General features: G+C 36.9%; 1 protein-coding gene across 8 annotated transcripts in view; it reads right to left on the reverse strand.

The window, feature by feature from the left end:
* Positions 1-27855, reverse strand: part of MICU1 (mitochondrial calcium uptake 1) — a 248255-nt gene that overhangs the window by 172941 nt on the left and 47459 nt on the right. For all 8 annotated transcript variants that reach the window (XM_019813253.2, XM_003994041.4, XM_019813251.2 and 5 more), the window contains one exon: positions 2793-2967. In XM_019813253.2, coding sequence (XP_019668812.1) covers positions 2793-2967 — 175 coding nt within the window. The remainder of the gene's footprint in view (positions 1-2792; positions 2968-27855) is intronic.

Below are 27855 nucleotides of genomic sequence, written 5' to 3' on the forward strand. Positions count from 1 at the left end.
GATCTCACAGTTCTTGTGAGTTTGAGCTCCACATCAGGCTCTGTGCTGACAGATCAGAGCTTGGAGCCTGCTTGAGATTCTGTGTCTCCCTCTCTCTCTGCCCCTCCCCTACTCATACTCAGTCTTTCTCTCTCAAAAATAAACAAACATTAAAAAAATTTATAAAAACAGGAGGTGGACAAAACATAAGAGACTCTTAAATACGGAGACAGAGGGTTACTAGAGGGGTTGTGGGAGGGGGGATGGGCTAAATGGGTAAGGGGCATTAAGGAACCTACTCCTGAAATCATTGTTGCACTATATACTAACTTGGATGTAAATTCAAAAGTGAGTATATTATTTAAAAATCAATCAATCAATCAATCAATCAATCGCACAAAACCACCAGGCCATGCATGGCATTAATAAATCATGAACTAAGGACAATACAGCAATGTATTTTTTTTTAAGTTTATGTATTTTTGAGAGAGCGCGTGTAAGCAAGGGAGGCACAGAGAGAAAGGGAGACGGAGAATCCCAAGAAGGCTCCACACTGTCAGTGCAGAGCCCAACGTGGAGCTCAAATCAACAAACCATGAGATCATGACCTGAACCAAAATCAAGAGTCGGACACTTAGCTGAGCCACCAAGATGCTCCAGCAATGTATTTTTTATATTCATTTTGTTTCTTAATAAAAAAGGGAAAAAAAATGAAGCAAATATAATCAAATGTTAAAACTTGACAAAAATGAGGGATGGATACATGTATGTTCATTATAGTAGTCTCTATTTCTTTCTCTCTGAATATTTTAAGTATTACATAAAAATCAAGAGAATGTAAAAGATCGAAGCCAAAAAATTTAAGTGAAAAGGGAGGATGTCAAAGAGAGCCTATGGAAAATGGAGCAGTTTGGTATTGCAGGGAAAGAATGTGAATGGCAAAAACAAAAAAAAAACAAAAACAAACAAAAAAAAAACAAAACACCCAACCAAAAAAACAAAACAAAACATACTCAAAAATGCAATTTATTATTTTATTAAAGATGGAAAAATCTCTAACGTGTCCATGTAGACTATGTAAAAAATGACAAGACAAAGAGCAGCTGAGAAAACAGGCAGAGGAAAAAATAAGTGTTGAAATAGGTTGTTAGGGAAACAGGATAACATGTGGAATGGTTATCCCTGAAGAGGGTAAACATAGCTCTTCCACTAAAACTTTACTGAAAGAATTATTTCAGAAACAGATTAGAAAGGTTTTATAGCCTTGGGAGCTACAAGTTAAGTAAATTACAATTATCAAGCTTTCATTTTTATCTGGGAAGTATGACATATGGTCATTGCTGAGCAGAAAGCAGGAGAAGAAAATGGAAAGTTCAAAAATAAATGCTCATTTGGATAAGTTTTGCTCTATTTTGTAAAATGGAAAATTTGACTTTATAAATGAAACTGCTGGCACAAGGTGAGTCTGAACTTTCTTCTAATTCACTCAGGGCAAAAGATTAAATAAACGTATCATTGTGGAAATACCAATAGTTGACACTTAACTTATAATACATATTTTTGTTCAAATTCACCTCAACCAGTAATGGATTTGAGGGGCACCTGGGTGGCTCGGTTGGATAAGTGTCCGACTTAATCATGATCTCATGATTCATGAGTTTGAGCCTCGCTTGGGGCTGTGTGCTGACAGCTTGGAGCCTGGAGCCTGATTCAGATTCTGTGTCTCCCTCTCTCCCTGCCCCTCCCCAGCTCATGCTCTCTCTTTCTCTCAAGAATAAATAAAACATTTTTAAAAAATTTTAAAAGAAGAAAAATGGATTTGAGAAATGAAAAGATTTATTTATTTATTTATTTATTTATTTATTTATTTATTTAGTAAGCGAGCACAAGCAGGACAGAGGCAGAAGGGGAGGAAGAGAGAGAATCTGAACCAGGTTCCACAGTCAGCACAGTGGGGCTGGATGTGGGGCTTGATTCCACAAATGTGAGATCATGACCTGAGCTGAAATCAAGAATCAGATACTTGACTAACTGAGCCCACCCAGGCAACCCAGAGAAATGAAAAGGCATATTTAATAACTTCATCCAAACACAGAAGATCCAAATCTCTCAAAGGAACTTTCCTTGCAAATACATACCACACACATGCAACACACAAATAACTCAAATTATCTTGTTGTATTTATTAGCTACATTTTGGCAAGTGAAGGCAATTCCCTGAATTTCAATGTTATCGTGCAAAATGAAATTCATCCTTTTGACTTCTCATCACTCATGTCTGCTGAATTCAAATGCTCAATATCAAAGGTATTACTATACCAGAATTGAAATTTTTCTGAGGTAGAGCTCTATAACAGCAAGTTGTGTTAAAGATATAAAATGTTGAAGTCATTTAAAGTTTATGCTATCATCAAAATTAGTTGAATTTTTGGAAATATTTGTATATTTCCAAAAGGATGTTATCCCGCCTTTCCAACTGGGCATCATCAATCAGTCGTTCCAAAGACTCAACATATACTAGGACATTTAGCATCTGAAAGATCTGGAAAGTATGAACCAACGTAGGTAGTTAAATTGAAACGGAAAATATATGCAAATCCTGATTACCAATCTTGGATCTTTTCACTACCCCCATTAACTTCACATTTCAAGATTACACTTGCCTTAGAACATGACAGAATATAGCAAAAAAGGTGAATCTCTGCAAAGAGAATATGAACCATCTGAAATAAATGATAAAAGAGACTCAACTGCATTATTCTAACTTGTAATTAACTACAGTTCTGATTAATTTATAAGATTGTGTTCCATACTTTTCTGTCTCTGAATCCAGAACGTTTCTTCTTTTTCTCTTCTGGATGAGGCTCGAGACAAATACCTGCAGCCTTTTTTTCATGGTTACAAACTTCCCCTTCATCTTTATTCTTCCCTTTATCACCAACTTCACTCTTCAGGTTGTTTATAGATGGTGGAGATTCTGCAAGGGCCCTAGATATGCAAAAAAATAAATCTGCATTAATCCAGAAATAAATATTTTCAGGTACAGTTTAGCGGGAGCAATAGTAATGAAATTTGTGAAAAGTTCTACAGGAAGAGGTTCCTTAAAAAGTTAAAAATAGAACTATCGTATGATCCAGCAATTCCACTTCTGGCTCTATATCCCAAAGAACTGAAAGCAGAGTCATGAAGAGATTTTTGCACATTCATGTTAACAGCAGCATTATTCACAACAGCTAAAATGTTTGAAGCAACTGGTATGTCCATTAACAGGTGGGTGGATAAAGATAATGTGGTATATATATATATACAAAGAATAATATCCAGCTTTAAAATGACGAGGATGATACCAAAAGCATAGGCAACAAAAAGCCAAGAGACAAGCAGGATTATGTGAAACTACAAAGCTTCACTACAGTGAAGGAAACAATCAACAAAATGAAAAGACAACCTATCGTATGGGAGAAAACACTTGCAAACCATGTATTTAATAAAGGGCTAATATTCAAAACATAGAGAACGCTTATAATAGCCAAAAAAAAAAAAACCCCAAATAACCTGATTAAAAAATGGACAAAGGAAGTGAAGAGACATTTCTCAAAAGAAGATACATAAATGGCCAACTATACATGAAAAATGTGCTCAACATCAATAATCATCAGGGAAATACAAATTAAAACTGCAATGAAATATCACCTCACACCTGGTAGGATGGCTTTAGTAACAACAACAAAAAAAAGATAACAAGTGGAGGTGAGGATGTGGAGAAAAGGGATCCCTGGTACGTTTTTGGTCAGAATGTAAATTCATACAGCCACTATGGAAAACAGAATGGAAGATCCTCAAAAAAACAAACAATAGAACTGCCAAATGATTCAGGAATCCCACTATGGGTATATATCCAAAGGAAATGAAATCAGGATCTCAGATATCTATATTCCCACCTTCACTGAAGCATTATTCAGAGTAGCCAAGGCATGGGAAGCAACCTAAATGCCTCTCAATCAACAAATATATAAAATGTGGGGGCACCTGGCTGGCTCAGTTGGTGGAACGTGTGACTCTTGATCTCTGGGTTATGAGTTTGAGCCCCACACTGGGTATAGAGATTACTTTTAAACATCTTAAAAAAAAAACACCCAAAAATAAATAAAATGTGGCATGTGTGTACTCCCCACCCACAGGAATAGTATTCAGCATCAAAAAGGGAAGGAAATCCTGCCATTTCTGGCAACACAGATGAACCTAGAGAGCATTATGCTAAGCGAACTAAGCCAAACACAGAAGAACAAGTACTATATTATACCACTTACATTATGAATATAAAAGAGTCAAACTCATAAAGGCAGAGAGTGGAATGGTGCTTTCCAGGGGCTGGGGGAGGAGGAAATGGGGAGATATTAGTCAAAGGGTGCAAATATTTAGTTACACAAAGTAAGTAAGTCTTAGAGATCCACTGAACAGCATAGTGCCTACAGTTAACAAAACTGTATTGTATACTTAGACATTTGCTAAGAAGGTAGATCTAATGTTAAGTGTTTTCTCACTAAAGCAACCTATAATAATAACAAATTAGAAGGTTAGAGAAAACTTCTAAAGGTGATGGACTGGTTTATGGCATACACTAATGATGGTTCACCGGTACATACTTCTCTCCAACTCCTCAAGTTGTAGGCATTAGTTATGTACAACTTTTTGTATGTCAAAAAAATTTAAGTAACTCAGAAAAAAAAAACTAAAAAGGAAAGAATATCATATTGCATGCCACAACATGGTTGAACCTTGAGGACATTACACTAAGTGAAATGAGCCAAAAAGACAAATACTGTATTATGACCTTACTTATATGAGGCATCTAACAGAGTCTATTTCATAGAGACAGAAAATAGAATGATGTAACCGGGGGCTGCAGGGAGGGTGGAACAGAGGTATTTAATGGGTAATGAATTTTAGTTTTGCAAGATGAAAAAGTTATAAAGATCTCTTTAACAACAGTGTAAATATACTTAACACTACTTAGCTGTATACTTAAAAATGGTTGGGATGATAAATTTTGTTATTTTTTTAACCAAAAAAAAAAATGAATTGGAAGAATAAGTGTGAGACCAAAGGAATCAAAAATTGATACTGAAGTTAAAACATGTACATTAACAAAATTCTACAGGAAGACAAAAACCTAATGGGCTTACCAAGTTAATTCAATTATCAGTAGCAAGAAAAAACCTGAATGTACAGGAGAAGCCCCTCTAGCTAGAGTTTGAAACTGACAATCTATTCTATAAAGATTTTTCCTAACTTCTTCATCCAAGAGAATGATTCTATTCTTTCAAATTGCTACATGATTTGGTAACTGAACCATATCATAATTTATATTACTTTTGTATTCCCAGAATCTATCTTGCTCTTTAACTATTAGGGGGACTCAAATGACTTCATCGTTTTTACAAACCAAAAACTGTCAAATATCAGCACTGTCATATGGTTCAACATAATAGGTAAGAACATTAAGAGACTGGTTGTTCAGAAAAAGGAAGGAAGTAATAAAGATTAGAGTAGATATATACAAAATAGAAACTAAAAAAACAACAGATCAATAAAACCAGAAGCTGGTTCTTTGAGAAGATCAATAAAATAGATAAACCTTTAGCCAGATTTATTGAGAGAAAAGAGAGGTGAGAGAGAGAGGGAGAAAGAGAGAGGGAAAGAGAGGACTCAAACACAATCAGAAATGAATGACGAGAAATAATGACTGACATATATACATAGGATATAGGATAAGATTATGAAAAATTATGTGCCAATGGAGGCACCTGAGTGGCTCAGTTAGTTAAACATACCTCACTCTCACTCAGGTCATGATCTCATGGTTCTTGAGTTCAAGCCCTGTGTCAGGCTCTACACTGACAGTGTGGAGCCTGGTTGGGATTCTCTCTCTCCCTCTCTCTCTGTCCCTCCCCACTTGTGCGTGCGCGCTCTCTCTCTCTCTCTCTCTCTCTCTCAAAATAAATAAATAAACTTAAAAAAATTATGTGCCAACAAATTAGACAACTTAGGAGAAATGGATAGATTCCTAGAAAACATATAACCTCCCAAAACTTCATCAGGAAGAACCAGAAATTTGAACATACCAATTACCAACAATGAAATTAAATATTAAACAGGCAATCAAAAACTCCCAACCAACCAAAGTCCAAGAGCAGAAGGCTTCACTGGTGAATTCTACTAAACATTTAAAGAAGAGTTAATGCCTGTTATTCTCAAAATATTCCAAAAAATAGAAAAGGAAAGCTTCCAAATATATTCTATGAGGCCAGCATTACCATGATACCAAAACCAGATAAAAACACCACAAAAAAAAAAAAAAAAGAGAACTACAGGACATTATCTATGATGAACATAGATGCAAAAATCCTCAACAAAATATTACCAAATTGAATCCAACAATACATTAAAAATATCATTCATCACAATCAAGTGGGAGTTATTCCTGGTATGCAAGGATGGTTCAGTATTCACAAATCAATCAATGTGATACATCACATCAACAAGAGACAGGATAAAAACCATATGATCATTTCAATAGATGCAAAAAAAGCATATGACAAAGTATAACATCAATTCATGATAAAGCACGCAAGAAAGCATGCTTAGTCTCAACATAATAAAGGCCATATACAAAAACCACAGCTACCATCATACTCAATAGTAAAAAACTGAGAGCTTTTCCCCTAAGATTAGGAGCAAGACAAGCATTGCACTCTCCCCACTTTTATTAAATGTAGTACTAGAAATCCTAGCCACAGCAATCACACAAATAAAAGAGATAAAAGGAATCCAAACTGGTAATGAAGTAAAACTTTCATTATTTGCAGATAACAATATACAATATATAGAAAACTCTGAAGATTCCACACACACATACACACACAAAAAAACTAGAGCTGACAAATGAATTCAGTAAGGTTGAAAGATATAAAATCAATATACAGAAACCTGTTGCATTCTCATACAAAATACACTAATACAATATTCTCATACAGTACATTCTCATACAATATACAGAAACCTGTTGCATACACTCATAATAAAGTAGCAGAAAAAGAAATTAGAAAACAATCCTATTTACCATTGCACCAAAAATAATAGAATACCTAGGAATAAACTTAACCAAGGAGATGAAAAACCTGTACTCTTCAAACTACAAAACACAGATAAAAGAAACTGAAGATGAAACAAATGGAAAGATATTCCATGTTCATGAACGGGGAGAACAAATATTGTTAAAACATCCATACTATCCAAAATTAACTACAGATTTAATGCAATCCCTATCAAAATACCAACAGTATTTTTCACAGAATTTGAACAAATGGTTCTAAAATCTGTGTGGAACTACAAAACACCCAAAATAGCCAAATCAATCTTGAAAAAGAAGAACAAAATTGGAGGTATCACAATCTCAGATTTCAAGATAAACTACAAAGCTGTAGTATTCAAAACAGCATGGTCCTGGTACAAAAAGAGACACAGAGATCAACAGAACAGAGAGTCCAGAAATAAACCCATGATTATATGGTCAATTAATTTACAACTAAAGAGGCAAGAATATGCAATCGAAGAAAGACAGTCTCTTCAAAAAATGGTGTTGGGAAAACTAGACAGTTGCATGCAAAAGAATGAAAGTAACACACTTACACTACACATAAAAAATAAACTGAAAATAGGTTAAAGACCTAAATGTGAGGCATGATACCATAAAAATCCTAGAAGAGAACACAAGCAATAATTTCTCTGACATTAGCTATAGAGACATTTTTCTAGGTACGTCTCCTAAGGCAAGGCAAATAAAAACAAACAAGCAAACAAAAAAATTAAACAAACAAAAACAACTACTGGTACTATACCAAAATAAAAAGCTTCTGCACAGCAATGGAAACAATCAACAAAAACAAAAAGACAATCTACTCAATGGGAGAAAATATTTGCAAATGATGCATCTGCTAAGGGGTTAGTGTCCAAAATATACAAAGAACTTCTACAACTCAACACTAAAAAAAAAAGAAATAATCTAATAAAAAATGGGCAGAAGGCATGAACATTTCTAGAAAGAAGACATGACATAAAGATAACCAACAGTCACATGAAAAGAGGCTCAACATCACTTATCATTAGGGAAATATAAGTCAAAAGCACAATGAGGTATCACCTCACACTTGTCAGAATGGTTCAAATCAAAAACACAAAATAAACAATGTGTGGAGAATAAGAAACCCTTGTGTACTGTTGGGGATGCAAACTGGTGCAGTCACTGCGGAAAATAGCATGGAGTTCCTCAAAAAGTTAAAAATAACATTACCCTACAATCCAGTAATTTCACTATTGAGTATTTACTCAAAGAATATGAAAAATTAATTCAAAACAATAGATGTACCCCTGTGTTTATTGAAGCATTACTTGCAACAGCCAAAATTTGGAAGCAACCCAAGTGTTCATCAATAGATGAATGGATAAGGAAGATGTGGTATATATAGACAAGGGAATATTCCTCAGCAATACAAAAGAATAAAATCTTGCCATTTGCCACAATGTGAATGAATCTAGAGGGTATAGAGGGCATAATGCTAAGTGAAATAAGTCAGTCAGAGAAAGACAAATACCATATGATCTCACTCATATGTGGAATTTAAGAAATAAAACAAGTGAACACAGGAAAAAGACAAACAACAACAACAACAAAATAGACTCTTAAATATAGAGAACTGGTGGTTGCCAGAACTGGGGGGATGGATAAAATAGGTAAAGAGGATTAAGAGTACATTTATCATGATGAGCAATGAATAATACATAGAATTGTTGAATCACTATACTGTACACATGAAAGTAATATAACACTGTACATTAATTATACTGGAATAATAAATAAATAATAGGGTGCCTGGGTGGCTCAGTCAGTTGAGTGTCTGACACCTGATTTCAGCTCAGGTCATGATCTCAGGGTCATGGGATCAAGCTCCACATTGGGCTCCACACTGAGCATGGAGCCTGCTTAAGAATCTCTCTCTCTCTCTCTCTCTCTCTCTCTCTCTCTCTCTCTCTCTCTCCCTCTCTCCCTCTCTCCCTCTCTCTCCTTCTCTCTCTCTGCCCCCCCCCATTCCTCTTCCCTGCTCATGCTCTGTCTCTCTAATATAAAATAAAATAAATTTAAAATATTATACTGGAATACTAAATAACAATAAAAACTTTAAAAAACAAAAAGAAGAGACTGGACATTATTTTTTTTTTTAAGAGAAAGTTTGTTTTTTTTAAAGTTTATTTATTTTGAGAGAGACAGCATGTGTGTGAGCAGGAGAGAGAGAGGATCCCAAGCAGGCTCTGTGCTGATAGCAAGGCTCAATCCCACCAAATGTGAGATCATAACCTGAGCTAAAATCAAGAGTTGGTCATTTAACTGACCGAGCCACCCAAGAAAATTAAAAAAAAATTTTTTTTAACGTTTGTTTTTTGAGAGAGAGAGAGAGACAGAGGGTGAGCAGGTGAGGGGAAGAGAAAGTGGGAGACACAAAATCTGAAGCAGGCTCCAGGCTCTGAGCTGTGAGTGCAGAGCCCAGTGTGGAGCTAGACCCCATGGACCGCAAGATCATGACCTGAGCTGAAGTTGGATGCTTAACCGACTCAGCCACCCAGGCTCCCCGAAAGTTTTTTTTTTTAACTTTTATTTATTTATTGTTGGGGGGAGGGGAAGAGAGAGGGAAGAAGGGACAGAGGGCAGGGGAGAGGGACAGACAGAATCCCAAGCAGGCTCTGCACTGTCAACGCAGAGCCCAATGTGGGTCTCAATCTCATGAACCATGAGATCATGACCTGAGCCAAAATCAAGAGTTGAATGCTTAACTGACTGAGCCACCCAGGCGCCCCCACTATTCTTTTATTTTAATTATCCAGAGTTCCCAACCCAGTGCCTCACACAGAGAAAGCATGCAATGTGCTTTCTAACACAAAAGGAACAAAAATGGAAGTCCTCATCTATGTTGACCAGAAAAAGGATTGGAAAAATATACACTGGGATTAAAATACTGGAATATGAGAAATTTCTTAATGTAATCATTTCACATGACTATTTAGAGAGGACTTAAACAAACAGTTCTTATTTCATTTACTTGCAAATAATATTTTATACATGTTAACAAAGTCAAAGAAATATCTGAATTTGTAAGCAAGAAAAATAATTGAATGTTTTAAAGGCTAAATCCTAAAAATAAATTTAAAAAATTTTTGCAATGTTTATTCATTTTTTGAGAGACACAGAGAGAGCACAAGCAGGGGAGGGGCAGAGAGAGAGGGAGACACAGAATCCAAAGCAGGATCCAGGCTCTGAGCTGACAGAGCCTGTCACAGGGCTCCAACTCATGAACCGTGAGATAATGACCTGAGCTGATGTCGAACAATTAACCAACTAAGCCACCTAGGTGCCCCCAAATAAACACATTTTTAAAAATCAACAAGAAACTAATACACTACAGGCTTTTTTCCCAACCTGGTTCAAAAGCAATCTTTTGACCATAGCTTGAATTTCCTTTCAACTTTGGCCAAGTGTTCAAGGTTGGATCATTTCCCTGTTTTATTTCCCTCTGACAAGTTTGTGGAGCCAAATGATGATGGGCTGGTAAAGTGAAGACCCAAGGAATTTATGGGTAAAGAAAAGAGGCAGCATTCATTCATTTCATCATTCAAATGCTGTAGGAACTACAGCTGAGATAAATATAAATAAGACTATCTCTGTCCTCAAGAAAGTCAAGGTGAATTGGGAAAACAGATAAATCAACTGATAAAAGAAAACATAAGGACATAGAGTAGGGTCAGGAAAAGCCCTGTAAAGGGTGACTCATAACCTGACTTCTCCAAAACCTAAAGTTCTAAAAAAGAAAATCTACAGACAGTCAGTATCGTCTGGTATAACAGAAACTAGCCTAACCACACTGCTTCTTTCAGTTCAATTAACTAAACAGAATTCATAATTTCTTCTGAAAAACTCACACACTGATATCCCTGATACTTCGAATGCTGCTCATATGTAGTAGGCAGGTTACACCCCGTTATATCCCTGCATCTTTCACCACCTTCGGAGCAGTTCACTTCCAAAAGTCACTTTGATTTTTTTCCTATTTTATTCCTGATAGTTGAAGCCATCATGATAATAATATAATACAGTGATTAAACATTATAGAACTGGTAAAATATAATGATATACACAGATAAATGTGCCTTCCCACAGTGGGGAATAATACAGAAAATTCAACAAAATATATAAAACATATTCAGATAATGAACGACAGTAACTCTCTGAAAAAAGTTAGGCCTATAATTGTTCTGAAGTTTCTTTTGGAGACATTTTATTTTCCAGATCAGGAGCAGGCTTCCAAGCAAAACAGAGTGACTATGCTAAGTTGAGAAGACAGAGGTCACAATTTGGAGAGGCTGAGGTGGCTGGAATTGGTGGGGAAGAGGACCAGAGAGGAGGAAATCACACAAAGAAAAAGTTCCACGAACCCAATGGGGTCTCCCTTAAGTTACTATTAAGGATTCTTAGGATTAAAGCATCCAAAATTAGGCAAAGAACAATTATCAAAGAGCTGTAGGTCAAATATATTTCCAGGACTCACAAGTGGGAAACGCTCAAGCTGTGACAAAACACTGAACACCCAAGGCATTCAGTAAACACAACAGACGGGTCATATCTTATTAGTAGGGCTAAATTAGCTCTAGAGAAAAAGATACTGTAAACTATGTTGGGATTAAAAACAAAAGCTTAAACACAAGCTTTAGATGATAAAACAGGTTCTTCAATAAATTAACTGTCTGCCAATACAAAAATCAATATACTTTTAAAGGAAAACAACAAAATCCAGGCATGCAAAAGTGTTAACATACACAATGAAAAATATCTAATAAAGTAATTATTAGCTGTCAGCAAGATAGCAGAATAGGTCCCAGCCTTTGTCTCCCACAGAAAAAATGATTTAACAATGATGTACAGATCAAAATATCTTTATGAAATTCCCCAAATCCAGTTAAGAAGTTGCAGTTCACCAGGGAAGCACAATGCCAAAACCAGACACATTGAAATGGATAAAAGGAGCTACTTCACTTTACCCATGTCAGTCCCTCCCACAAGCAGGCACAGCTTAGCACCAGGAGAGAATGCCCCAGCTAGCAATTGCTCCTATAGGGAGGAATGAGAATGGAAGGGTGTTCACCATTCTCACTATTCAGAGGGCTCTCAAGGGATTGGTTTCTGTTCACCTCATTTGGACTCCTGACAGAAGGTGGCATGGTTTGCATGCCAGGGAGTCGAAAGAAAAGAGAAGTGGGAGGTGGTTTGGGGAGCAGGCACAGCTTGGCACAACTAGGAAAAGGTACAGAATGAGTCTTCTCCCTTGTGAGGGAAGAAGTGGAAGGAGTGTCTAGTGTTCTAGTTTTTCAGAAGGCTGCCTGAAAAGACTAGTTGGCATGTGCCTCACCTGACTAGGGGTGATAACTGGGAGCTGGAATACTTTGGATACTTGGTGGCTGATTAGAAGAGACAGTAGGTGGCTTGCTGCTATACACAGACAACTTGCAGTACTACAGACAAACACCAGAGGGAACAAAAGGTTACAAGCTCTTGAAAAAAACTGGCAAGCCTCTGCAATTGAAAATTTGCCCACACAGATCCAGAGAATCTGTCACTTCTTCCAAAACAGACTCAGAGACAACGGGATCTATAATTAGGCTGATTGCTGAGGGCCTTCTTCTGTATGAAGTCAGTCTATAAAGACTGTGATATGTGCTTGATTCTTCAAAAATGTCTCATAAAGTTAGAAGACACATGAATAGAAATGTGGATCAAACAAAAGAGCAAAATAAATCTCCAGAAACTGATCCTAAAGAAACAGAAATATTTATTACTTGAAAAAAATTCAAAATACCTATCATAAAGATGCTCTATCAAGAGAGATTTAAAAAAAAAAAGGCAAACAAATTCTGGAGCTGATGAATACAATTACAGACCTGAAAAATTCACTTAGAGTGGTTCAAAAACAGACCTGATCAAGTGGAAGAAAGAATTGGTAAACTCGAAGCTAGATCATTTGATACTATCCAGTCAGAGGAACAAAACGCAAAAGAAAAAGCCTAAGGGACTTATGGGATCGGATTAAGAAAACCAATACATGCATGAAGGAGAAGGAAGAGGAAAAAAGGGGTAAAAAGTTTATTTAAAGAAAATATGGCCAAAAACTTCCCAAACTTGGGGACGTTAATGGACATCCAGACTGAAGAAGCTCAACAGACTTCCAAGATGGAACCCAAAGAAATCCACACTAAGACACATTATAATCAAATTGCCAAAGTCAAAGACAAAGGGACAGTTTTAAAGCAGCAGGAGAAAAGTGATTCATTATGTACAAAGGGACCCCATAAAACTCTAAGACCTTGCAGGCATAAAGAAATAGGGTGAGGGGCGCCTGGGTGGCTCAGTCAGTTGAGCATCCGACTTCAACTCAGGTCATGATCTTGCAGTTTGTGAGTTCGAGCCCCGCGTCGGGCTCTGTGCTGACAGCTTGGAGCACAGAGCCTGCTTCGGATTCTGTGTCTCCCTCTCTCTCTGCCCCTCCCCACTCACACTATGTCTCTCTCTCTCTCCTTCAAAAATAAACATTAAAAAAAATTAAAAAAATAAAAGAAATAGGGTGAGATACGGAAAGTGCTGAAAGAAAAACTGCCAACCAAAGGTATTATATCTGGCAAAACTATTCTTTAGAATTCAAGGGGAAATAAAGATGTTCTCAGATAAACAATGCTGAAGGAGTTCACACCATTAAACCTGCATTACAAAAAAACACCAAAGGGAGTCCTCTAAGTTGAAATAAACCACACTGCAATATGAAAGCATATGAAAATATAAAACTCACTGGAGAAGGCAAATACATAGAGAAATACAGAATACTGTTGTCTTAGAAAGATGATGTGTAAATCTCTTTAAATTTTAAACTCAGAAGTTCAAAAATCAAATACAAAAAAAACATTTAACTATAAAAATGTTAATGGGCACACAACATGAGATGTAACTTGTGACATCAGTATCATAAAGAGTGAGAAGGAAAGGAATAAAAGTATAGAATATTTGTTTTTAACTGAAGTTAACTTCTGTGCTTTTTAAGGAATAATACATTTTGTTGGTTTACCCTTACTTTTATATTGGTCATCAACTAGAAGAGTCAGCAAGTTAGTAAGGTCTTTTCCACAGATCTTTGCAAGCTTTGTGGACTAATTTTTACAATCATGATTATAATTAGTTTTCTTTACCTTTATCTGAAAGCATATTTTGCATAAAAGTGCATTTTCAAAGCAGTTTTTTATTGAGATATAATTGATAACATTTTGTAAGTTTAAAGTGTACAATGTGTTGGGGGGCCGGGGGAGCTCAGTTGGTTAAGTGTCTGACTTCGGCTCAGGTCATGATCTTGCAGTTCGTGAGTTTGAGCCCCACGTGGGACTCTGTCTTCTCAGCGCAGAGCCCACTTCAGATACTCAGTTCCTCATCACTTCTCGGCCTTTTGGCTAAGATCAAGTGCAGATACTCTGTTCCTCTCTCTCCCTCCCATGCTGGTTCTCTCTCTCAAAATAAACTTTAAAAAAATTATAAAAATAAAAATAAAGGTACAACATGTTGATTTGATATACTTCTATATATCAATCTGATTGCCACCACTGCATTAGCTAAAATCTCCATTAAATCACATGGTTATCATTTTATTCTGGTGAGAACATTTAAGATCTGTATAGTCTCTTAGCAATTTTCAAGTATATAATACTGTATTGTTAACTATAATCACAATGCTGTGCATTAGGTCCCAGAACATATTTATATTCTGACTGTAGTTTCTACTCTGACCAAAAACTCCCCAATTCCCCAGCCACTCAGCTTCTGGTAATCACCGTTTTAATGTCTGTTTCTGGGAATTCAGGTTTTTGAGATTCCACATATAAGTGATACCACACAGTGTATGTCTTTCTTTGTCTGCTTATCTTCGTAGCAAAATGCCCTCAAGATCCATCAATGTAGAGGCAAATGGCAAGATTTCCTTCCTTCCATTGGCTGCATGATATTCCCGTGCATGTATGTGTGTACAGCACATCTTCTTCAAGTATTTATCTGTTGAAGGACACTTAGGTTGTCTCTATATCTTGGATATTGTGACTAAAGCTGAATTAAACATGGGAGTGCAGAAATCACTTCAAGATCCTGTTGTCATTTCCTTGAAGTGTGAATGGTGGATCGTATGGTAGTTCTATATTTAATTTCCTGAAAACCCTCCAGTTTTCCACAGTAGTTGCATCAGTTTATATCCCCACCAATAGTGCACAAGGATTCCTTTTTCTACACATCCATACCAAAATTGTCATCCCTTACCATTTTGAGAATAACGATTCTAACAGGTATGAAGTGATATATTATTGTGGTTTTGATTTGCATTTACCTGATGATTAGTGATATTGAGCATCTTTTCATGTACCTGTTGGCCATTTGGATGTCTCTGGGAAAATGTCTATTCAGGTCCTCTGCTCATTTTTTAATCAGATCATCTGCTTTTTCACTATTGAGTTATATTAATCATTTATACATTTTGGATATTAACCTCTTAACTAACACATGGTATGCAAATATTTTATGCCATTCCATAGGTTGCTTTTTCATTTTGTTGTTTCCTATGCTGTGCACAAACTTTTTAAATTGATGCAGTCCCACTTGCTGATTTTGCTTTTGTTGCTTGTCCTTTGTTATCCAGAAAATAGTTTTAAGACCAATGTTAAAGAGCTTTTTCCCAGCATTGTTTATCTGAAGGAGTTTTCTTCAGGGAGTTTGCAGTTTTGGGTCTTCTGTTAAAGCATTTTTCTGTGAATTATTTTTTGTGAATGGGGTAAGATAGGGGTCCAATTTCATTCTTCTGCAGGTGGTTATCCAGTTTTCCCAAAACTATTTTTTGAAGAGACTCGTTTTCTCATTGAGTGTTCCTGGCTCCCAGTCAAATATTAATTAGCCACATTTGCGGGAGCTTATTTCTGGGATCTGTATTCTGTTCCATTCGTCTATATGAATATTTATGCCATTACCACACTGTTTTCATTAATACAGTTCTGTAGTTTGAAATCAGAAAGTGGGATTCCTCCAGCTTTGCTCTTCTTTCTCAGGATTGCTTGGACTATTCATGGTCTTTTGTGTTGTGTACATATTTTATGATTTTCCCTCCATTTCTGTGAAAAATACATTGGAATTCTAGTAAGAATTGCAATGAATCTATAAATTACTTTGAGTAATATGGACATTTTAACAATATTAACTTTTCCATGAACCCAGAATATCTTCCCATTTATTTTGTGTCTTCTTCAGTTTTGTTCACCAATGTTATAGTGTTCAATGTATATGTTGTTCACTTATTGGTTAAATTTATTATTAGGTATTTTATTCTTTTTGATGCAACTGTAAATGAAATTGTTTTCTCAATTTCTCTTCCTGACAGTTCACTATTAGTGTACAGAGGTGCAATAAAGTTTTGTGTATTTAGTTTGTAACTTTGCTGTATTTAATAGTTTCAATAGTTTTTTTTTTTTTTTTTTTTTTGATGGAGGGTATTCTGTATATATCATGTCACATGCAAATAGAAGCAGTTTTACTTTGGGGTGCCAGGATGGCTCAGTCGGTTAAGCGTCCGACTTCAGCTGAGGTCATGACCTCACGGTTCATGAGTTTGAGCCCTGCATCGGGCTCTGTGCTCACAGCTCAGAGCCTGAAGCCTGCTTCAGAGTCTGTGTCTCCCTCTCTCTCTGCCCCTCCCCTACTCATGCTCTATCTCTGTCTCTCAAAAATGAATAAATGTTAAAAGATACATAGAAAAAAAAGGAACAGTTTTTACATTTTCCTTTCTGATTTTGATGCCTTTTTTTTATTATTAATAATTTATTTTTTAATTTATATCCAAGTTAGTTAGCATATGGTGCAACAATGATTTCAGGAGTAGATTCCTTAATGCCCCTTACCCATTTAGCCCATCCCCCCTTCCACAACCCCTCCAGTAACCCTCTGTTTGTTCTCCATATTTAAGAGTCTCTTATGTTTTATCCCCCTCCCTGTTTTGCTTCCTTTCCCCTATGTTCATCTGTTTTATATCTTAAAGTCCTCATATGAGTGAAGTCATATGATATTTGTCTTTCTCTGACTAATTTCGCTTAGCATAATACCCTCTAGTTCCATCCATGTAGTTGCAAATGGCATGATTTCACTCTTTTTGATTGCCGAGTAATACTCCATTGTATATGTATATACCACATCTTCTTTATCCATTCATCCATCAATGGACATTTGGGCTCTTTTCATACTTTGGCTATTGTTGATAGTGCTGCTATAAACATTGGGGTGCAAGTGTCCCTTTGAAACAGTATCCATTGGATACTCTTTCCTGCTTTGTCAAAGATTAGCTGGCCATATGTTTGTGGGTCCATTTCTGGGTTCTCTATTCTGTTCCACTGATCTGAGTGTCTGTTTTTGTGCCAGTGCCATACTGTCTTGATAATTACAGCTTTGTAGTACAGCTTGAAGTCCAGATGCCTTTTATTTCTTTTTCTTGCCTAAGTGCTCTGGTTAGAGCTTCTAAAACTATGTTGAAAAAGACTGGCAAGGGCGAGCATTCTTGTGTTGCTGTTCATCATAGATGAAAAACTTTCAGTTTTCTACCACTAAGTATGATGCCACATTTGGGACTGTCATGTATGGCTTTTACTATATGGAAGCACATGCCATTTATGTATGTATGTATGTATGTATGTATGTGTATGTATATGTATGTATTTATTTATTTATTTAAATTTATGAGAGCAAGAGTAGGGGAGAAGGGCAGAGGGACAGAAAAGGAAAGAGACAGAAAGAAAAAAAGAGAAAGAGAGAATACCTCAAGCAGACTCCATGCTTAGTGCAGAGCCTGATGCAGAGCTCATGACCTGAGCTGAAATCAAGAGTTAGATACTCAACCGAGCCACCCAGGCAGTCCCTTGTCTGTCTGTCTGTCTGTCTGTCTGTCTATCTATTGAAGTACATTCCCTCTATCTATCTACCTACCTACCTACCTACATATCTATCTATTGAAGTACATTCCTTCCTACCTACCTACCTACCTACATATCTATTGAAGTACATTCCTTCTATACCTCTATATATTTTGTTGGGAGTTTTTATCATGAATGGATGTTGAATTTTTTGTCAAATGCTTTTTCTGCATCTTTTGATATGATAATATGATTCGATTCTTTATTTTGTTAATGTAGTATATCACATGGACTTATTTGTGGCTACTACATCACCTTTGTATCTCTGGAATAGGGATACCTGGGTGGCTCAGTCAATTGAGCATCTGAGTCTTGATTTCAGCTCAGGTCATGATCCCAGTGTTGTGGAATTGAGCCTCATGTCAGGCTCCATGCTGAGCATGGAGTCTGCATGAGATTCTCCCTTCTCTCTCTCCGCCCCTCTCCCCTGTGCGCTCTCTCTCTAAGATAAATGAATAAATAAACAAGCAAGCAAACAAACCAATAAATAATTTAAGAAATGTACCCCTGGAATAAATCCCATTTGACTATGGAATACGGTTTTTTTTTTTTTTAATGTTTATTCATTTTTGAGAGACAGAGACAGAGCGCAAGTCGGGGAGGGGCAGAGAGACAGGGACACACAGAATCTGAAGCAGGGTCCAGGCTCTGAGCTGTCAGCACAGGGTCCAACATGGGGCTCAAACTCACGAACCGTAAGATCATGACCTGACCCAAAGTCGAACACTTTACCAACTGAGCCACGCAGGTGCCCCATACAATTCTTTTAATATATTATGAATTCAGTTTGCTAACATTTTTCAGACTAATTTTTTCATCTGTACTCATTGGGGATACTGGCCTGTAATTTTATTTTCTTGTGGTGTCCTTGTCTGATTTTGGTATCAGGGTAATGTTAGACTCAGAAAAGGAGTTTGGAGTGTTCCCCCTTTTATTTTTTTTAAAAGAGTCTGAGAAGGATTCAACAGTGAAAAACTGAAAGCTTTCCTCTATGATAAAGAATAAGCTATTAGGGGCGTTTGGATGGCTCAGTCAGTTAAGCATCCAACTCTTGACCCAACTCACTGATGTGAGATCAAGCCCTGCATTGGGCTCCATCCACACTGGGCATGAACCTTGGTTAAGATTCTCTCTCTTTCTCTTTCTCTCCCTCTGTGCCACCCCATTCGTGTGTGTGTGTGTGTGTGTGTGTGTGTGTGTGTGTGTGCTCGCTCTCTCTCTCAAAAAAAAAAAAAGAGAGAGAGAAGCTATAAATGCCCACTCTTGCCATTGCATTCAACACAGCACTGGAAGTTCTAGACATCCAATTAGGCAAGGATTGAGACTGAAGAAGTAAGATGATCTTTCTTCACAGGTGACATGATACTATATATAGAAAACCCTTAAGATTTTATAAAAACTGATTACTAGTAAACAAATTCAGGAAAGTTGTAGTATATAAAAAATATATATATATAAACCTATTGTATTTCCATACACTACCAACAAACTATACAAAAAAAAGGAATTAAGAAAACAATCCCATCAGAAAGCATAAAATACTTAGAAATAAAGGTGACCAGGCCAGGTGTGTGTGTGTGTGGGTGTGTGTGTGTGTGTGTGTGTGTGTGTGTGAAAGATTCATATACAGAAAAGTACAAAGGACTGCTGAAAGAAATTACAGAAGACATAAATAAATGGAAACACAACCCATGTACCCTTATCTTACACCATCCAGAAAAGTCAACTTGAAATGAATTAAAGAATTAAAAGTACACCCAGGGGCACCTGGGTGGCTCAGTCGGTTAAGCATCCAACTTTGGCTCAGGTCATGACCTCAAGGCTTGTGGGTTCGGGCCCCACGTCGGGCTCTGTGCTGACAGCTCAGAGCCTGGAGCTTCTTCAGATTCTGTGTCTTTCTGTCTCTGCCCCTCCCCTGCTCACATTCTCTGTCAAAAATACATAAACATTTAAAAAAAAATTTTTTTTAAAGTACACCCAAAACTATAAAATTCCCAGAAGAAAACATAGGGGAAAAACTCCATGACTTTTGGTCTTGGCAACTGAAGCTAAAATACGCAAGTGGAACTAAATCACACTGAAAAGCTACTGACCAGCAATCAACAAAATGAAAAGGTAAACTACAAAACAGGAATAAATAGTTGTAAACCATGTATCTGATAGGAAGTTAATATCTAAAATATATAAGGAACTCCTACAACTCAATAGCAAAAAACAAACAACAAAAAAAACAAAACCAAATTATCTAATTAAAAAATCCTAAGAGCACTTAAATAAACATTTCTCCAAAAACAAAACAAAACAAAACAAAAAAACCCATAAAATGGCCAAGATGCTCACCATCATTCATCATCAGGGCAATGGAAATCAAAATCAAAGTAAGATATCACCTCATACTTGTTTTCATTGTTGAAAAAACAGGAAATAATAAGTGTTGAGCAAGGATGTAGACAAACTGGACCTCCTGTGCACTGTTAGTGAGAAAGTAAATTGAAGCAGTTGGTATAGAAAAAAGTATAAAGATCCCTCAAAAATTTTTAAATAGAACTATTATGAGGTCTAGCAATTCCACTTCTGGGCACGGACCACAAAAAAGTAAAAGCAGGAACTTCAACAAATATGTATACAGCAGCATTATTCACAATATCCCAAAGGTAGCAGGAACTCAAATGTCCATCAACAGATGAACGGATAAACAAAATGTGGTGTATACATTGCTACAGTTTGAATGTGTCCTCCCAAAATTCATGTTAAAACCTAACATCCAAGGTAATGGTACTGGGAAATGGGGCCTTTGGGATGTGATTAGGTCATGAGAACTCTATCCTCATGGGATTAACGCTCTTATATTTTAAAAAAGCCCAAGAAAGCCCCCTTGCACCCTTCTGCCATGTGAGGTTACAGTGAAAAGAAAGCCAGTAATTAGTAAACTGACCCTTGCCACACACTGAATCTGCCAGTGTCATGACTTTGGACATCTAAGCCTCCAGAACTATAAGAAATAAATGTTTATTGTTTATAAGTCCTCCAGTTTGTGGTATTTTCGTTACAGCAGTCCAAATGGACTAAAACATACATACATACAATGGAATATTATTCAATCTTTTTTCAAAATAGGAAATTCTGACATATGCTACAATACGGATGAAACCTGAGGACATTATATTAAATGAAATAAGCAAAACATAAAAGGACCACAAGATACATATTGGCCTATAATTATTTTTCTTGTAGGGTCTTTGCCTGGTTTTGCTATCATGTCCTTATGGCAAAAATTTAGAAGTGTTCCTTCCTCTTCAATTTTTTGGAATAGTTTGAGAAGGACAGGTATTATTAACTCTTCTTTAAACGTTTTGCAGAAATTCACCTGCAAAGCCATGTGGTCCTAGACTTTTACTTATTAAGAGGTGTGTGTGTGTGTGTGTGTGTGTGTGTGTGTGTGTGTGTGTGGTTTTGTTTGTTTGTTGTTTTTTTTTTTTTAATTTTTTTTTTCAACGTTTATTTATTTTTGGGACAGAGAGACAGAGCATGAATGGGGGAGGGGCAGAGAGAGAGGGAGACACAGAATCGGAAACAGGCTCCAGGCTCTGAGCCATCAGCCCAGAGCCCGACGCGGGGCTCGAACTCACGGACCGCGAGATCGTGACCTGGCTGAAGTCGGACGCTTAACCGACTGCGCCACCCAGGCGCCCCTGTTTGTTTGTTTTAAGTGATTCGATTTCATTACTGGTAACTGGTCTTTCAGATTTTCTATTTCTTCCTGATTCAGTCTTGGAATATTGTATGTTTCTAGGAATTTATCTAGTATTTACCTAGTATTTCCTCTACATTGCCCAATTTGTTGGCATGTAATTTTTCATAGTAGTTTCTTACAATATTTTGTATTTCTGTGATGTCAGTAGTAACTTCTTTCATTTCTGGTTTTATTTAAGTTCTCTCTCTCTCTTTTTTTTTTTTTTTATGTTTTTGTTTATTTTTGAGAGAGAAAGAGTATGGACATGAGAGTCGGGGAGAGGCAGAGAGAAAGGGAGAGAATCCCAAGCAGGCTCCATGCTCAGTGTGGAGCCCCACATGGGGCTCAATCCCATGACTGTGTGATCACAACCTAAGCCAATCAAGAGTTGGACGTTTAACCAACTGAGCCACCCAGGCATCCCTAAGTCCTCTCTTTTTTTTACTGAGTCTGCCTAAGGTTTATCAATTTTCTTTATCTTTTTGAAGAACAACCTCTTAATCTTTTTTTATCTTTTCTATATTTATCTTTTAAAAATTTTTTTCTATTGTTTTTTAGTACCTATTTCATCTATTTAGTCTATTTTGTTTATTTCTGGTATGATTTTTATTATTTCCTTACTTCTATCAACTTTGGGCTTTGTTATTTTTTTTCTACTTCTTTTATGTATTAGATTAGATTGTTTACTTGAAATTGTTCTTATTCCTTGGCGTAGGCCTCTATCACTATAAACCTCCCTCTTAGAACTACTTCTGCTTCATCCCAAAGATTTTGGAATGCTGTCTTTCCATTTTCATTTATCTTGAGATATTTTTAAATATCCTCTTTGATTTCTTCATTGATCCATTGGTTGTTTAGTAGCATGTTATTTAGCCTCCACGTGCTTGTGTTTTTTCCAGGGTTTTTTTCCTTGTAATTAATTTCTAGTTTCATACAGTTGTAGTTGGAAAAGATGCTTGATGTGATTTCAATCTTAAATTTATTGAGACTTATTCTGTGTCCTAACATGTGATCTATTCTGGAGAATGTTCTTTGTGCACTTGAAAAGATTATATATTCCATTGTTTGGGGATGGAATGTTCTGTATATATCTAGTAAGTCTATCTGGTCTAACATGTTGCTTGAAGCCACTGTTTCCTTATTGATTTTGTCTGAATAGTCTATCCATTGATGTATGTCAAAGTCTGTCAAAGTGTGTCAAAGTCTGCTACTATTATTATGTATTACTGTCAATTTCTCCCTTGTTAATATTTGCTTTATGTATTTAGGTGCTCCCGTGTTGGGTGCACAGATATTTACAAGTTATAGCCTCTTGTTGGATTGATCCTTTTACCATTATGTTATGACCATGTCTTTTATTATAGTCTTTGTTTTAAAGGCTATTTTGTCTAAGTTTTGCTACCCTGGCTTTTTTTCCACTTCCATTTGCAAAGAATACCTTTTTCCATCCCTTTCCATCCATACAATCTGTATGTATCTTTAGGTCTCATGTGAGACTCCTGTAGACAGCAAATAGATGAGTCTTGTTTCTTTTTCTTTTAATCTTTTCAATCTCTCTATGTCTTGATTGGAGCATTAAGTCCATTTACATCTAAAGTAATTACTGATAGATACTACTTATTGTACTACTTATTGTTCATTGTTTTCTGGTTGTTTTTGTGGTTCTTCTCTGTTCCTTTCTTCTTCTCTTGCTCTCTTCTCTTGTGATTGGATCACTTTCTTTACTGTTATGCTTGGATTCTCTTTATTTTTTATGTATCTATTACAGGTTTTGGAGTTGTGGTTATGTTACTATGAGGCTCATATATAACACCCTGTGTATATAGCAATCTATTCAAAGTTGCTGGATGTTTATGTTCCAATACATTTTTTATTTTTTTTGTAATATTTTTATTTACTTTGAGGGAGAACGAGCACCAGTGGGGGAGGAGTAGACAGAAGGACAGACAAAATCCCAATCAGGCTCTGCGCCATTAGCCATTAGCGCAGAGCCTGATGCGGGGCTCAAACCCACAAACCATGAGATCATGACCTCAGTCAAGATCAAATGCCAGACACTTAACTGTGCCACCCAGGTGCCCCAATGTTCCAATACATTCTAAAACCCTCTCAACAATTTTGTTTTTACTCACCCTCCCAAGAATTTATGTATCTGATGTCATATTTTACATCTTTTTTATTTTGTGTTCCCTTAATTATCATATACTTGATTTCACTATTTTTGTCTTTTAACCTTTAGAGCAGCTTTGTAAGTGACTGATCTACTATCTTAACTATGGTTGCTTTTACCAGTGACTTTTTCTTTCATAATCTTCTTACTTCTACTTATGGCCTTTTCTGCTTAAAGAAGTCCCTTTATATTTCCTCTGTGGCCAGTTCAGTGGTGATGAATCTTTTAACTTTTGTTTAGGAAACCTTCTATCTGTCTTTCAATTCTGAATGATAACCTTGCCAGGTAGACCATTCTTGGTTGTAGATTTTTTTTTTCCCCTTTCAGCACTTTGAATATATCATGCCACTCCCTTCTGGGATGCAAAGTTTCTGCTGAAAAATCACCTGATAGCCTTAGAGGTATTCCCAGTATGTAACTAGTTGCTTTCCTCTTGCTGCTTTTAAGATTCTCTCTTTAATTTTTGATATTTTAATTATTATGTTTTGGTGTGGACCTCTTTATGTTTATCTTGTTTGGTGGTCTCTTTGCTTCCTGGACCCAAATATTTCCTTCCCCAAGTAAGGGAAGTTTTCAGCTATCATTTCTTCAAATAAGTTTTCTGCCTCTTTCTCTCTTCTCCTTCTGGGACCCAAGAATGCAAATGTTAGTATGGTTGATGTTGTCCTAGAGGTCCCTTAACCTAGCCTCATTTTTTTTTAATTTCTTTTTCTTTCTGCTATTTAGCTTGGTTGCTTTTCACTACACTGTCTTCCAGATCACTGATCCTTCTTCTGCATCCTCTAATCTGCTGTTGATTCCCTCTAGTGTATTTTCATTTGGTTATTTTGTTCTTTAGCTCTGGTTGGTTCTTTTTTATATCTATCTTTGTTAAAGTTCTCAATGGGTTTACACACTTCTCCCAAGTTTGACAAACACCTTTATGACCATTAACTTGAACTCTTTATCAGGTAGATTGCTTACCTCCATTTCATTTAGTTCATTTTTCAAGGTTTTGTCTTGTTTTCATTTGGAACATATTCCTATATTTTTATTTTGCTTGACTCTGTGTTTGTTTCTATGTATTATGTAGGTCAGCAATGTTTCCTGGTGTTAAAGGTAGTGGTCTTATGTAGAAGACATCTGTGGGGCCCAGAGGTACAATCTACTCTGGTTACCAGAACCAAGTGTTCCAGGGGCATCCCCTGTGTTGTCTGTGTGCACCCTCCTGTTGTGACTGGGCTGCAACTGCTGTGGGTACACTGGTAGATGGGGCTGGCCCGAGCTTGGCAAGCTTAGAGGCCAGGTTGCAGCTGCAGTGGGTGTCTAGCGGGTGGGGTCAGCACGCGATGTGGTTGGCCAAGAGGCCTGGCTACAGCTGTTATGTATGTGTTCATGAGCAGAGCTTCCCCCCCAACTCTCCCAAGGAATCACTTTGGAGGGGTACTGGTCCTGACTAAGGATGCCCATCAGGTGAGGCAGGGTGGAAGCTGCTTGCCCTGCCATGACAGAAGGAGACCACAGGGAAATGCCACAGCAGGGCAAGCAGTGCTAGCCATGTAGATGGAGAATGTCAGAACTGGTGCCGACATCAGGCCAGCTAGGCTGAAGTAAGGCAAGAGAAATGGTGGCCACCAGCACTTCCACTCCTAAAGAAAGTTCATACAGAACCCCGCCCTTCTGGCACAAGTCCTAAAATCAGTGAATAAATCATCACATACGGCCCAGGTGCTTTTCAAACTCCTTCCAATGGCTGGATCTCAGAATGAGTGAGATTGTGGAGGGGCCCTTTAAGAGCAGAGTTGAGGTTTCCTATGGCTCTCCACCTCTCCTGGAGTTATGCCCTGCTGATTTTCAAAGCCACACAAAATGGACACTTGTCTTCTCAGCATAGGGTGGGTGCAGGGAGTGCCCAAAGTGGAGCCTGAACCTGGTGCTCCTTAGGAAGGGCCTCCACACCTGTGATATGCCTTCTGTTTGTGACGTCACTGGCAATCCTTTTCAGACTGCTGGGTTTTTTCTGGGTCTCAGAGCAACTGAAACTACATATGAGCCCTCTAAGACCAGAATCTCAGTTTCATATAGCATTTTGGGACCCCTGCATGTCAAACCCATTGGTTTTGCAAGTCCAATATTTTCAGGCTCCTCTCTCCAGGGAAAATCCCAGGTGATGGGGTGACTAATGTGGGGCACCAACCCCCCTGCCCCCACTCCTCCAGAAGAAGCACCACCTGGTGAAATTCCTTCTCTGTTCAATGTTGTTGCTCTGAGGATAGGGTTTTTTTGCAGGACTGTGTTTCTGCCTCTTTATCCATCTTGGTGTGGTCCTTATATCTTTTGTTGTAGATGGAGTTCATACAGTTTTCAGATCTTTTACAGAGGGAAATTACCCATACGTAGCTATAGATCTGGTGTGTCTACAGGATGGGGTAAGTTCAGGATCTTCCTATGCTGCCGTCTTTCCAGCTCCTCCAATTAACAATATTGTCCAAATGGTACTTCTAGAGATTAAAAATATAATGTCCAAAATCTTTTTAAAAATAAGTAGACACAGCAGATAAGATAAACTGCAGAAAAAGTGATCAGTGATCTTGAAGAAACAAACAAAAACTCCAAAAACTGAAGCAGAGAGAGAGAAGGCTGTATAAAATATAAACAAAACCTTGATGATGTGTAGGACAATACCAAATGGTCTAGCACATGTGTGAATGAGTCCCAGAAAGTATATGTATATGAGGGGGGTTGTGCAGATGGGAACAAAAAAATTTAATGAAGAAATAATGGGCAAAATTGTTCAAATTTCATAAAAAGCACAAATTCACAGTCTAAGGAAATCAATAAATTTTAAACAGAATAAGCACAAAGTAAACAGCACTAAAACATCATAATCAAATTGTTGAAAACAATTTAAAAAATCATAAAACTAAGCCAACGAAAAAGATATCATTCACACATAAGAACAAAGATAAGAATTACTACGGACTTTTCCATAAAAAAACCTGAAGACATAATCCAGCAATGCTACTTCAGGTTATACACCCACAAGAAGTGAAAGCAGGGGCTGCAAGAGATATTTGTGCATAAATGTTCACTATTCACAACTATTCACCATAGTTGAAAAGTGGAAACAACCCAAGTATTCACTGATAGATGAATAGATACACAAAATGGTATATAATACACACTATGAAAAACTAGTCAGCCTTTAAAAGGAAGGAAATTCTGATACATGACATGTGGATGAACCCTGAAATTACTATGTTAAGTGAAATAAGCCAGACACAAAAGGACAAATATTGCATTATCCCATTTATATAGGCACTAGAATAGTCAAATTCATAAAGCAAAAAAGCAGAATACCCAGGTATTGGGGGAAGTTGACTGGGGAATTACTGTTTAATGGGTCCAGAGTTTCAGTTTGGGAATAATAAAAAAAATTCTAGAGATGAATGGTGGCATTGGTTACACAACAATGTGAATGTAATTAATGTTAATGAAGTTAAAAATGGTTAAAATGGTAAATTTTATGCTACATATATCTTACCACAATGAAGAAAAATACTAGAATATAATGAGGATACCATACTGAAGACAAAAAAAGAAAAATCAAAACTGGAGACAACTGAATGATATACTTAAAGTGCTAGAAAGAAAAAAGTCAACCTAGAATTCTATATCCAGTGAAAATATCCTTCAAAAGTGAAAGCAAAATAAAGACATTTCCAGACAAAAGCTGACAGGATCTATCTCCTGCAGACAAGAACTCCTAGTAAAGGAAGTACTTTAGGCTGAACGAAGAATGATGCTAGATAGGCTACATAGCCAGTTTAAACCCAAATATTCAGACTTCAAACCCTGA

The sequence above is a fragment of the Felis catus genome, chromosome D2 (assembly GCF_018350175.1).
Source record: "Felis catus isolate Fca126 chromosome D2, F.catus_Fca126_mat1.0, whole genome shotgun sequence".
Lineage (NCBI taxonomy): Eukaryota > Metazoa > Chordata > Mammalia > Carnivora > Felidae > Felis > Felis catus.